The sequence below is a fragment of the Melospiza georgiana genome, chromosome 3 (genome assembly GCF_028018845.1).
Source record: "Melospiza georgiana isolate bMelGeo1 chromosome 3, bMelGeo1.pri, whole genome shotgun sequence".
In the NCBI taxonomy this organism is placed as follows: Eukaryota; Metazoa; Chordata; class Aves; order Passeriformes; family Passerellidae; genus Melospiza; species Melospiza georgiana.
Window position 1 is genome coordinate 95,410,955 of NC_080432.1, and position 13,453 is coordinate 95,424,407.

Genomic DNA, 13,453 nt, shown 5'->3' on the forward strand with positions numbered 1-13,453 from the left:
ATTTGGATTTGAAGAAATACAAGTAAGGAAAATAACCTAGGAAAGAAGAATTTTGGAAGTCCAGATCTAAGGCCCTTATCTCTGTTGTGGCTTTCTAGACTTCTGATACATCATGTCTAGAGAGAAACCATAATAATTCACTAAGAAAGTGTTGGCTGACTTGGAAATTTAGGAACTTGGGACTGAACCTTGCAGTCACCATGCCTCTATCTAGAAATACCTTCAGAATTTTAACTGGAAGAATAATTTTCAGGAGTACCTGCCCTCAGGGGAAGAAAATGCTGACCTACTTCCCCTCAAGGGAGCAAAAATCACAATTTGTCCTGGAAAGGAGGCCAAATCTCTTGATCATTTACATGAGAGAAAGTCCAAATGGTAGATATGTGACTGTTATCTAGAGACAGGGAGAGTGGTGCTGGTTGCAAAACTTCTAGGAGTTCAGGTAGCTCTATGGTGAGACTCAAAGCCTTCAATCCTTTAAAATACTGAGGACTCCAACAGGTTGTCCAGCAAGCTAACAGATAAGGTCCCGTGGAAAACTTGCTCTGTGTTCTCAGAAGTTGCTGATCGTATCTGAATAATTCAGTGGTTTTCTGGAAGATTAATGCAGCCTTAAAGGTTGAGCAGCTACGGATCACATTCTGCTCTTCAGCTGCAGCAGTGCAGAAGTTGGTTGTTGCTCATCTGATTGTCCAGGTCCACTTCACTGTTACTGACTGGCAGGCTGTGATCTAATGTCTGTCAAGCATGGCCCACAAGTGTCGTGCATCCATGCAGGAGCCTGGAACCACGTTCTTCAGATGGATCAAATCTGCCAAATGACACAGGCCACCATAGGTAATTGGCCTGTCTTCAACATAGTTTATAATTCTGTTAATTTCTCTATTATTTGCATATTTCAGTAGTGTAACATTTTCCAGAGTACTGATGGAGATAGGGAATATTGTAGGGGTAAATTTATGCCTGTGGCATTATAATAGAAAGGGTCTTGTTAAATATATATTTTTTGTTTGTTTTTACAAATAGTTTTGTATAAAAATGACTTTTATACAAAATAATTTTTCTGGAAAAATATTTTAATGCAGATTTTTCTTTTCTGGAGAAATATTTGCTAACTGTGATAAATATGTTGATTCTAGTAAGCACTTACTGTCTGAAGGCTCAGCAAGAGAAAGCAAAATGTTTCAAAGGTTTCTAAGGATATGATATCCTAGCATAGCTACCTTTACCTACAACTTTTAGAGTTTTCTCAAAGAGCAGTGTCAAGGGTTTTTGATTACAGATTTTCCATGATGATGTGTTGACTGGTGCTAATTAGGTCATCATCTGGTATCCCATATTGCTTTTGTATGACAATACTAAGGGTCAGCACCAGGAATATTAACTTAGTCAGCCTCACCATCTCCTCAGCAATTAGTAAAGGTTAATTTTTAAAGTTCCAAATAAAATTTTTTCAGAATATTTTTTTTTCAGTTTTTTTCTCATTCCCCAATTAACAGCAATGTATTGAAGACCTATTAGCCTATGTTTATTTTGGGGGGGTAAATATTGTCTGAGACTTTGATTTTAAAATGAAAAATATTGACAAATATCTCTTTTAAAACAAATTTCTTGTTGATTACTATTACTACATTTTCAAATAATTATAATAATCATCAAATCTCTTTTATTAACGAATTCTTCTCTTAAGACTATGTACCTTTTCTGTTTTTAACATTTAATGAAATACTTTCACCTGCTCCCAACCATGGTCAATTTATAAGATTGTCTTCTTCCCATTTTGTCTCATTATTATTTCCAGCTTTCAAATACTGACAATTTAAAAGCACCTTGTGTTTCTGTGTGTGTAGTAGTAGTTACTGGTATAAGATTCTGTTCAGTAAGATGTAACAAGTCTTATTGCCTGCATGCAGGTGACCACACAGATATTTTTTTTTTTTGTTTTACTCAGAAAATTTGTATTTAGTATAGCATCTTGTGATTTATTTGTGAGAGCGCTATAGCTGTTCATGTCTTGTTTCTCTAAATCTTTGGTAACATGAATGCATATAATGGTGGTACAGAGTTCCCAGATCAACCTCTCCCTGCCCATTCTCCTAAGTAAGACGCATTCAATAATTTGGTTCTTTTAAATTCTAATTTACAGATTTAATTTCTACCTAGACCTTTTTTATCTTTTCCGTCTGGGAATTGAGGATTGTAGAATCACAGAATGGCCTGGGTTGAAGGGGACCTTAAAGATCATCTAGTTCCAACCTCCCTGATTTTGCAGGGAATATTCCACTAGACCTGGTTGCTCAGAGCTTGCTCAACCTGGCCTTGAACACTGATGGGAATAGACATACACAACTTCTCTGGACAGCCTCTTCCTCCCAGTGTCTCACTACCGTCATGGAATATCTTCCTGATACTCATTCTAAACCTACTCTGAGGTTGAAACCATTCTCCCTTAGCCTGTCACTACATACCCTTTGTAAAATGTCCCTCTCCATCTTTCTTGTTGGCTCCATTCAGGTACTGGAAGGCCACAGTTAGGTTACCCTGAAGCCTTCTCTTCTCCAGACTTAGCAAACCAAATTCTTTCAGCTTTTTCTTGTAGGAGAGATACTCCACTCTAATCAGCTTTCCATTTTCATTTCTAGAGCTTCTCTTTGAAGAAATGTTAACATTTTCTTCTCTCCCTATTCCTGATGCCTTTCTCTTTGCTTTGATATGTAATATTAGATGCCAGGCTAAGACTAACCCTAGCCAGCATGTCCTCCATGTCCACAAGTTTTTTTCTGGAACAGAGGCTAAGTAAGAGCTGAGCTACAGAGCTGTAATTTAGAGGTCATGAATGAAGTAGAACTACTAAGGAGGACTCCTTGTGAGACCAAAGTCTGCATTTCCTTTTGCTGCATGTGAAAGGGGTGAGGAAGTCCATGTTTGTGTGAGATTGATGGTCTCGGTATCAGAATTATGTTCCTGGCCATGGAAGTGCCAGGGGTGCCACTGAGGACTGACAATGGTAGGCTGCCAGATGACTGTACTTTTGCAGAACCAATGCAAATCTTGCTAGAATTAAATTACAGGAAGTAGCTTACTCCCAGCATCCAGCATGTAATTCATGGAGAAATGAAGGCTGAAGTTTTGATATGACTGACAAAGATCTGTAAGCAAGCATATAAATATCAAGGTAAAGCAAAATTCAATTGACTAAATGTAGGCATCTATCATTATTTGATGTGTCCTAGAGCATCCAAGACTCGCATTGGCATATATGAGAGGGCATCTAGGTCACAAAAATGGCAAGTCAATTTGTGCTTTTCTGGAGTAGCAGCAAACTAGGTAGGATGCACAACAAAATTTATAATTGCATTGTGTGCCAGCAGCTTTTATAATGTTTTTATTTCTTTGACCTGCTTCTGGATATAGATTGTGTGGATCTTACAGGGGCTTTTCCAGCTTCGTGATTTCTTCTGTGATTGTCAGTATAGTTAAAAGTGTACTATACTACCCTCAGTGTTTTTGAAGTGCTTACTTTGGTTTAGAAAGACAGATAAATCTGTTTTGTAGTTTGTCCCTTATAAATGTACACAAACTATCATAATAACTGGGGCAGCATTTCCAGGTTAAGATCATAATAGTTCTTTCAGCAGGTTTTTCAGTATTGACAAATGAGGCTAGATAATGTTTTTCAAACATTTTAAAAACATACTAGTCTGAAGATCAAGTAACTTCACTTCTGGTCTCCTGTCAAGTCCTTACACATTCAAGACTTATAAAATAATACAGTGCACTGTTTTCTTATTAGCAAAAGGAAAAGAATATTTTCATCTAGTAAATAGTTTTTATATTCCAGAGATGCTGTTATATGCTGTGATATGTTAGCTTTAAAAGCTTCAAATGCCTCTCAAGTCATTTGAGCTAAGAAACTGGCTAGGATGTGAACTCAAGGTGTAGGATAGATACTATGGGTGGGTAATGTTTAAGATTCAGTTTAGGTGCCTATAGGATATATCTACAGGCATGCCAAGTGTCTCACGTAATAGATGATGGAGAGCTAGACAGCAGAGACAGAGGTGCCTAGAGACTGATTTTATCCAGCTGGAGTAGCTTCATGGAGCTGATCAGAGGAGTTGGTCCTCAGGCTCCAGTGGCTGCGTTAACCTGGGGGTAAATTCAGTTGTCTAAGCCTAGGCAGTTAGTGACATTTCTGATGCCAGAGGATGCCTGAAACTTCTGCACAGGGTTGTAGATACAACAAAGGATAGGTCTGTACCTTTCCATACTTTTCTGGACTGGCAGTTGAGGGTTTGATGGAATACCTTGTGGGATCTCAGAGAGCGTGATTGGTTGATGAAGATGGAAGCTTATGCTCCAAATGTATCTGCACTCAGCTAAATATTAAATTAATATGAAAATGAAATTCTTAATTTTAAAATTAAACCCATTCGAAGTTATGCAGAAGACTGACCTGAAGCCCCCTAAAAGTGTCTGGTGCTCTATTAGCTTTCATAATATCAATCTATTTAAATTACCCCTTTAGTGTGGAATATAGCATACTACCAGGAATCAGATGATGACTGCTGAGAAACAGAACTACATCAGTAGCAAAGAATCTTGTGAGAGTGACACTTTCTTTTTACCAAATCCCTGCCACCTACAAATTTTGTTGAGGTGATTCTTTCCTCCTGCTGCTACATGTTGAGAGAGCTCTTTAAAAACACTCCTTGATTTGTTCTTTCCTAGTTACTTCCCAAATTGTTTGTGTTAAGGTACTGACCAAAGAAAGTTAGGTGATTAAAGGGTTAGCTGCAAGTCACTTGGACCCTTTTCCATGTTTTTGCATGAGATATATGACATTCTTACCAGATATCAATCCAAGGATATTGCTGTAAAGGAGGTGATTGATTTTTTTCCCCTGGGGGAACTAGAGCTCCATGGTCTATTTCTGTGCTTCCTGACCTTTACAGTATCATCACTATGTATGAAGCACTGGAGATCCATCTTGCTATCTTGTTCTTCTACAGCCAAAGGAGCTGGTGACACAAATACTGCATATATTTTCCCTGACTCAGTCTCTCAACATAGTTCAGTGCAATTTGCTTCTGTTGAACAAAATCCTGAACTCTAGCTGGCCTATTTAGTTTACCTTTTAAAATCTGGTGACAATTGTGCATGTAAAATCAGAAGAAACTATGTGGCCCTACATTAATTACTATAAGTCAGTGATGGTGATACTTTCAAAGATCTAATCTGTAGGGTTGCCCTGTCTGGTAAACATGTAAGATTTCTATGTATTTATTACAGCACAGAAAACTACACTGGATTGGCGAGCTGATTGTAAAATGAAGATAAAGATCTAGTCATGTAGCAAATGAGCCCCTTCCTCAAACTTGAAATACACAACTAAACTATGAAACATGCTGGCAAAGATTGTAATGCCATATTAAATAACATGAAATATTTGAAGGTCTAATGGTGAATCTTCATCTCCTTTTCAGTCATTATTACTTCCTCTATTTCCCACTGTAAAGGCTTTGGTTAGAAAACAACCTGTGGTGTGTGACCCCTTGACTTTAGTTTTAAATTATGTAGAAATCTATTGAATCCTTGTTTTGGAATATTTGGGAGTAATGAAGGGTTTATGTCAGAAACATCCCCTTGAAAAGAGGAAACAGTGCTTAGTTGCACACAATTTGCTATGAAAGCAGGGCACAGAAACTGTTTAAAGCATAAATTACTGTATTTTCTGTTTTTACATGAACACAAAGATCCTAAAAATCCCCTGTAAGGAGAACTTTCCCTTGCAGGATAAAATGGAATTAAAATAGTGTCAATAAATCGTGTGAGAGACTGTATCAGTGTGTGCATTGATAGTCTGTGCATGCAGGATAAGAACATTGACTGCCTGCTAATCTATTCCCAGATGGAGGTGGATGCAGACGAGAAGCGCCATCGCACACGCTCCAAAGGTGTTCGAGGTATGTCTCTTGCTTCAGTAAATCACTCAAGGCCCCTGCTCAGGGTGACCTTCATCCTCCAGAATCTCTTTGCACGATTCATTCTGACCCTTGCTTTTACACAACCTTTCTGGTAATTTTCTGTAGAAGAGGGGTACTTGTAATAGATGATAAATTTTTATATGTTTTCCATCTCTCTGCAGTTCCCGTGGAACCAGCCATACAAGAGCTGTTCAGGTTAGTGCTCTGAGTGTAAAATGTATCCCCATTAGCAATTTAGAAAATTCATGCCTTTTAATGGGTATAATGCACTTTCAAGTTCATTGGTGGTTTGCTCATGCCCTGCTGCACTGATGAAATTAATTCCCTCGAGACTTGCTAATAAAAAGCATCCCCTCTTTTTTTTTTCCCCTTCAGTTATTTGATTTCTCTTTCTGTCTTGGTTGCCCTCCATCTCTGTAATACCTAGTCTGCCTGCTTTTAGTATAATCTTTCTGCAGCACACCAACACCTATATAATTAATTCTCTCTTTTGCAGCTGTCCCACGCCTGGCTGTGATGGCAGTGGTCATGTTAGTGGCAAATATGCAAGACACAGAAGGTAATATCTGTAATTTTTCATAATTTAGTGAAGAGATTTGGTAAACAAGTTATCTGCCATGACCTTGATAAAGCAAACAATGATAAAAATTAGCAGTTACATATTCTAGAAGCCATTTAGAGTCAGGGTTATTTTTTCTTTCTGAATGTCACAAAATTTAACTCACATTTTTGCTGAGGAGACTTGCTCTTATTGTCAATCTTCTTTCAATTTTTTCATACAGTTCTCTTGCTTATATGTTGCAAATTAAAATTTGGCCCCACTTATCTTTTGGCACTCATGTTCATGTTATTGAATGTGTTTCATAGCTGAATGAGAAAGAGTTTCTGAGCATTTTAAGTTCAATGATCAGGTCAGATTCAAAGCAAAGCTTAAGGCAAATCAATGATAATGAGACTTCAGGGTTCAAATGTTATACTGTATTATAAATACCATTAGTTCAGTTTCTAGACTATGAAATGGGGAGACATCTCCTTTAAAAAAAATCCAGCTGTTTATGATTAATAGTATACAAGGTAGCATATGTTACACATACTGCATGTGCTTCAAATTAATTTAAACCTCAATCTTTACATTTCTGTGTCTGCAAGGTCAGTGTTCAGTTGTGTTGTACATCTGTCTAAACACCATTCCTTTCCTGAATCATTTGTCCATGAATTTTTTGTGCAATATTTTTAAAATTTAACAGCTCTAGAATACATGTATTTTTCTCTCATTGCTGTGCATTTCATTTGACATATTTTATACAGCAGCATGTTGTAGGAGATAAAATGGCTGATGGTTAGGCCATCTCTTTTCTGAAATGAGGGAAGTGTTCAAACCAGTGTTAAATTATCCTGAAACTCTAGGGTTTTTTTCATTCTTGATTTTTCAGCTTATAAAGCACTTGTGGTATTTATAAGAGTAGATATCTCACACCAAATCTGATTACTGTATGAAATGGGCATATGGGGTCTTGGAATTAAATTGATATGATATATTTGGGGTTAAGGCATTCATTTGAAATATGAAAAGATACTGCACAGTGCCACTCAGTCCACTCATGTTCCTTTTTCTTATCAGTGAATGAAGCTTAGGGACAAGTCCAGAAAACCCTTTCGACATTAGACCAAGAACAGTGATACTAGAATTACTTTGAATTACATTTAAACTGTATAAATCATAAAATAATTATTCACATTTATTTTCTTAATCTTTTCTTCATTCATAAGAGCAATAACATTTCTGTTACTATTTGAAGGCTTTGGTTAGATTGGAACACTGATTTAGGAAAAGTATCCAAAATAATTATTTTTAAATTCAGTTGTGACTTCTCATTTCAAACCATGGTTTTCTTTTGTCTGTTTTCTTTATGGAAATGCAAGCCTCACAAGTAATTAAAAAATGGCACTCAATCCTTTTTTTTCCTCAGAAATTCCATGACCTGTCAGCAGTTAAGGGATATGATTATAATGGACTTTCTAGTTACAAGATTATAGCTACATACATTTCCTTACACTTCATGGAATTTCTATGCAGATATCAAAAACATACAGAAAGAAACTCTTTAGCTTAAAAAATTCTGACTTTTGTTCTGAATTGCTCTAACTTTATGTTAGAGTTAGTGTCTGTGTTTGTGTAAGATCACCCTTTTGGGGAAAGAGGAAGCAATGAATGTGAGGTTTGAAAAGATTACATGCAGTTTTGAGATGTTAATTCCATATTTTGCTTTCTTGACATGATTCTGGTATGTCAGTACACGAACAGACTGAATCTCAGAACTGTTAATTAAATGAAATTTTGGGCAGATGCGATAAGAATAAAAATTGGAAATACATCAAAAATTCCTTTTTTTTTTTTCTACAAAAGAATTTGTTAGGCTTTTATGTTTTCTTGTCACCATGATTGCCAATCCACTAATCAAAATATATTTAACCAATATATGTGCTATTTAATGTAAAAACACAGAGTTCTTTGTTGAGGTTTACAATGTACCTTTATCTAAAATTTCTGTTTTCTAGAAGAGAAGCACTGTTTATTCACAACGAACACCTACTACGTTTACCTTTTTGAAAGAATTTGAAGGAATTTTCCTCTTTTTCTGTTTTGCTATTTGGGTGGGAAAGACCCTCAAACATTTCTTCCAAGGAAATCAGACTGTCTTAAAAATTTGATGTGTTCAGGGAATTGCATATCTCAGCTGATGCCTAACAATTCCGTTTAGACCTACAGAGCATTGTAATGAGGTTAAGACCTTTTCATTCATGATATCAGACCAGCTCATTATTAGGAATGAAATGCATTTGCTTCCACTAGATGTAGTAAGAGCTCTCCAAAATGCTATTTCTTCTAAAATGTCTTGAAGTCTCTGGAATTCCAGTGGGTTTTTTTGGGGGGGGGGAGTTGGTTGGTTTGCTGATTTTTAGGGGTTTTTTTAGTTGTTATTTTATCTTTGAGAATGTGAAAACTCATCTTCAGGTAGGACATTAAGCTTGAACTGAAATAAACAGATCCTTTCACATTTTTGGATAGATTCAGGGGATGAAATGTTGTTCAGCTGATAAAATATTAGATAAATGTTAAAGGAGGATTTTACCACAGGTTTTTTCCTTGGTTATATTTTTAATTAGGAAAGAGCTTCAATGTAGGTTTACTAAGGGAACAAACAGACTTTATATGCCAGTGATGTTTTGAGGTGTATAAAAACATGGGACTGGAACAAGGTAGTGTAACAGTGGTAAGAGCTTGATGTATCATTTCCATCTCCTTGATGTTTTTCTTTGTGTCAAATCTTAGTTGGAAGGGAAGAAAAACCTTACATGACTTGGTTGGTAGCTTCCTCCTGGGTCTTAAGTTCAGTGCCTGATGTTGGTTTGTTGGCTGGACATGCTAATAGACAGCTTAGATGAACAAGTTTCTCTAAAGGGCACTTTAGGGCGGAATGCTGGGATCTCTAAAATTAGTGTGGTGAAAGCACCTCTGTCCAGTGGCTGCGTGGAAAGGTCAGAAGAATTAACATCCCAGTTGGGCACTGGGGAGTGCCCAAAGTTGGATAGTGTCCCTGCCTTACTAGAGCAGACTCTTTTTTTTGTGTGTTTTAGTAATACCTGGAAACCTGAAGCTAACATGGACCCTCTTGTGCTGTCCATGACACACAGCATGAGGCAGTGCCTCGAGGTTGGAGTTTACACAGATAGAAGAACTTCAGTACCTGTTGTTTATGTTTCAAAGCGCCTGAGGCCAAATGAACTGAAAAACAAAAAGAAAACAAAGATTGTGAAAGATCTGAATGCAAGATATATATTAAAAAAAAAAAAAAAAAAAAAAAAAAAGAAGCCATAAATATGTTCAGATAGTGGTGGAGACCAGAGAAGAATTCAAATGTTAGGATGAAAATCAGAGCATCTCCTGGGCCATGCCTCAGATGCAGGTTGTTTTAGTCCCTTGGTAGCTGTTCAGGCCCATTGTGCATAGCAGCATAACAATGAGCACTGCTCTTATACCTTCACTACTGTGAATTGATTTTGAACAATAAGCTTGGTCCAGATCCTTGCATACTTTCAGCTGTGAATAATCCATCTGTATATAGAGCAGTGACTCTAACCAGACCAGGAGGGTGTTCCCACAACTGTGTTTTCAGGATGCCTTTTGACTAAGCATCTGAAGAAGAGCATAGATTCAAGTGTTCTTTCACTGCAATTAGAAGAAACTTTGCCCGTTTCATTAATCAACTTCAGAGGCAACAGGAATCACATTCTATGTATAAAAATACAAAGTAAAAGTGAGTCCAGTTTCTGGTCTGGTCTGCAGGTGCAAATCCCTTTGTTACTCTGGAGTAATTGAGTGCAAACTGTGTTACTTACTGAGTAGATGTGAATGATGGTTCCAGAAATATTGCATTTTACTTTGTTGCTCTCTATTTAGCACCTTTATAAAACAGTGTCATATACCAAATAGGTGCCAATGATTTGCCATATAAGTAGGTATGTAGACTCATCATAAAAATCCTAACTAGATTCCATTAAAAAATGCTGATTGCATACAGTCACTTATTTTAAAGCTTCTTAACAAAATAGTTGGTTTTTTTTCTCAAGTAACAAAAGCAATTAGATTCTGTAATGGATTCATCACTTGCTAACTGCCACATTTCTAACATAACAATCTAACAAATAATATTCTACATATAACATATATTCTAACATAATATTCTAACAAATATGAGACTTAAAAAAATCTTAAGGTGGTAGCATGGCACTATGTATAGTGCCATGGATTCATTTAGATTCTTCTAGGGCTTACAAGAGTGTATATTTGAAAACAGATACAGCCATTGTATAGAAGTGAAAGCAAACCAATTGTGGTCTGAAAAAATTTGCATAAAATATCAGTGAAGAATGTTAAGACCAAATGATAAACCTTTCATATTTAAAATGGAAATACTGATATAGCTTTTACTATATCATTAATTTCTATTTGATTGCTGAAAATAAGAATTCAGATTAAATAAACCAACTTAAACATTTCATCTGCCAGGGAATTTTTCATGCCCTTTCTTCAGGTCATATTTTATTTGTAAAGGATTTCAATAATTACTGACACAATGTCTTGCAAAAAAAAAGGCTAGTCTCAAAACCAAAGAGGAATCATAAAACGATGTGCATATCTGTAAAGTATAAATTGTCCCTAACTTTATAGAATACAATGCATTTTAATTTTCTTCCAAATTTCATGATAATGCCAGTTCTTTATTGTTTTACTAGGCTGTCTCTGGTTTATTACATGATACAGTTAGAATTATTTTGACTATCTTTTAATTTTTAGGCATGAGATTTTTCACTTCATATAACAATTTGAATTTATAAACACCTTAGAGTTTAGCATTGCTATTTTGATTAGGAAAAAACAAAACCAGTACCACTGTATTGCCTTGACATTATATACTGTATTTTAGTCTCCATATTCTAACAGAACGAGTTAAATACTGCAGGCCCCCAAACTTTGAAATTAAAAGGCTCAAATATCTCTCTGTTATTAGAAAATTATTGAATTTCTGTGCCTTGTTGTGCCATATTTCTTATTCAAATTTTTTCATTCCATATACCTTTTCACCCACCAGTTTGATTGCCATGGCTGCAGCCGTGGGTGAATAATTGCCTGTCTTCACAGGAGCATGTTCTGGAGCTAAAGTCGAGTGCTTGCTTCCTGATGTATGCCTCATTTGGATTCTGCCGACAGCCTAGGGGCTGTATTATTCATGCCTTGACAGATAGCACTCACTAAAAGCATTGGAACAGGGCCAGGTACTGCCAGAGAGATAGTGGAGCATTGCAACTTGCAACCGAGAGAAGCATCTATAATACAAAAAAGAGAAATCCTCATACCTTCCTTTTGCTGGTCTCACTTTGATGGAGAATTCATTTGCATCAAAATAAAATACCCTAAAAATAAATACATTTTTTCTAAACCACGCTTCAAAGTTTAACTCAATTTTCCACATTTAATTGCAAAGCTGATTTTAATTAGTAAGGCCCTGCTTGTGAAAAATGAAGATTCACTTGGGTGAGTGTAACACATTGCAGTGTCTGCTGAATGCTCTAATTAATGTATGGCTGCTGTACAACAGGGTGCACTGTGGGATATTTATGAAAAATTCTGTGCACGCAGCCAGTCTATCTGTATTTTAGCTCTTGAATCACAAGAATAAATAACTTTTCCCCCTTTATTCTTTATGAGACATCATTGTGCATGCCATCACCCTATCCATAAACTTTATGGCATGCCTGTCCTTTTTACTATTTGTCAAAGATACTATAAATCAGAAGCTAGGACATACATATTTTAACATTAATTTGATGGCAGAGCATGGTTGCATGCTGTGCAGAACCAGAGGTCCACTGATGCTTTTGTGCTAAAGCCTAACCACAGATCAGTGAGGTCCTTACTGTTGCTTGCTTTCATGATACTGTGAAAAATCCCACAGGATGCTGGAAGTACAGAGAAATGTGTATTCCTTCATCTCTCAGCTGATAGTCAACCTTTATTATAGTGTTTTTAATGATAAAATGATTCGCTGGATACTTAACTGAGGTAATATTCTGACGCTGTCTGTGAAATTTAATTCCATTTTCTTTAACAGCAATATTTGCTAAAGACCGTGATAAATACCAAGAATAATATTATAAATATATTTTGTATGAAGTAATTCACCGTTCAGGGTTTATAAAAAATGTTAATAGATGGAGCTTCATTGCTTTGTTAAATCCAGCTAAAGAGATATAAGCAAGCAAGTAAATAAGTGCAAGAGCATGGGGATTTTCAAACAGAACACTGCAAACAATAAATAATTGTGCTGACAGAGAATCCATAATGTATTAGAGGTCTGTATTGGCTGCTGTCTGGATTCAGCAATAAATCCTTTGTCTGATGGTTGACTAATGATTAGAAAGGTACAAAGCTTGGTCTAAGCCATCGAGCAGCTATCAATTGCAGCTAGCAATTGGTGTGAGGCTCTGCATGCTAGTGGCTATTGTGTAGAGGTCGCTGCACAAAGGAACCACAGCTCAATTAGTCCTACCACCATCTGGACTGGGAGTAGCTGTTGAAGTGGCAACAAGTTGCAGGGCCTGCAAGTACTAGTAGTGCTAGTCTCATAAAGGCAAGGGAAAGGGAGTAAATCAGGGGCAGGAGCATGGAGAGTGCTGACCCAACTATGCAGCAGCAGCAAACATCAGATTTAGGATGTACTTTCTGCAGTGGGTGCCCTGGCTTGTGTGTTGCTGAGATTATATGCTCCTTTTCTTTCAAATGGAAGGTGCTGAGCATGTTTCTCATGCAGCAGTCCCCTTGCAGCCAGGGGGGTTTCTGTGGGCGTATCTGTCTGGAGATGTCCCTGTCAGCCACAAAATAAATTAAGACCATGCAGAAAGTA

At 36.7% G+C, this 13,453-nt stretch overlaps 1 protein-coding gene across 16 annotated transcripts in view; it reads left to right on the forward strand.

Annotated features, from left to right (window-relative positions):
- MYT1L (myelin transcription factor 1 like) overlaps window positions 1-13,453 on the forward strand; it is a 302,310-nt gene that overhangs the window by 166,276 nt on the left and 122,581 nt on the right. For all 16 annotated transcript variants that reach the window (XM_058019588.1, XM_058019587.1, XM_058019591.1 and 13 more), the window contains exons 3-5: window positions 5,912-5,966; window positions 6,149-6,182; window positions 6,484-6,546. In XM_058019588.1, the coding sequence (XP_057875571.1) occupies window positions 5,912-5,966; window positions 6,149-6,182; window positions 6,484-6,546 (152 nt within the window). The remainder of the gene's footprint in view (window positions 1-5,911; window positions 5,967-6,148; window positions 6,183-6,483; window positions 6,547-13,453) is intronic.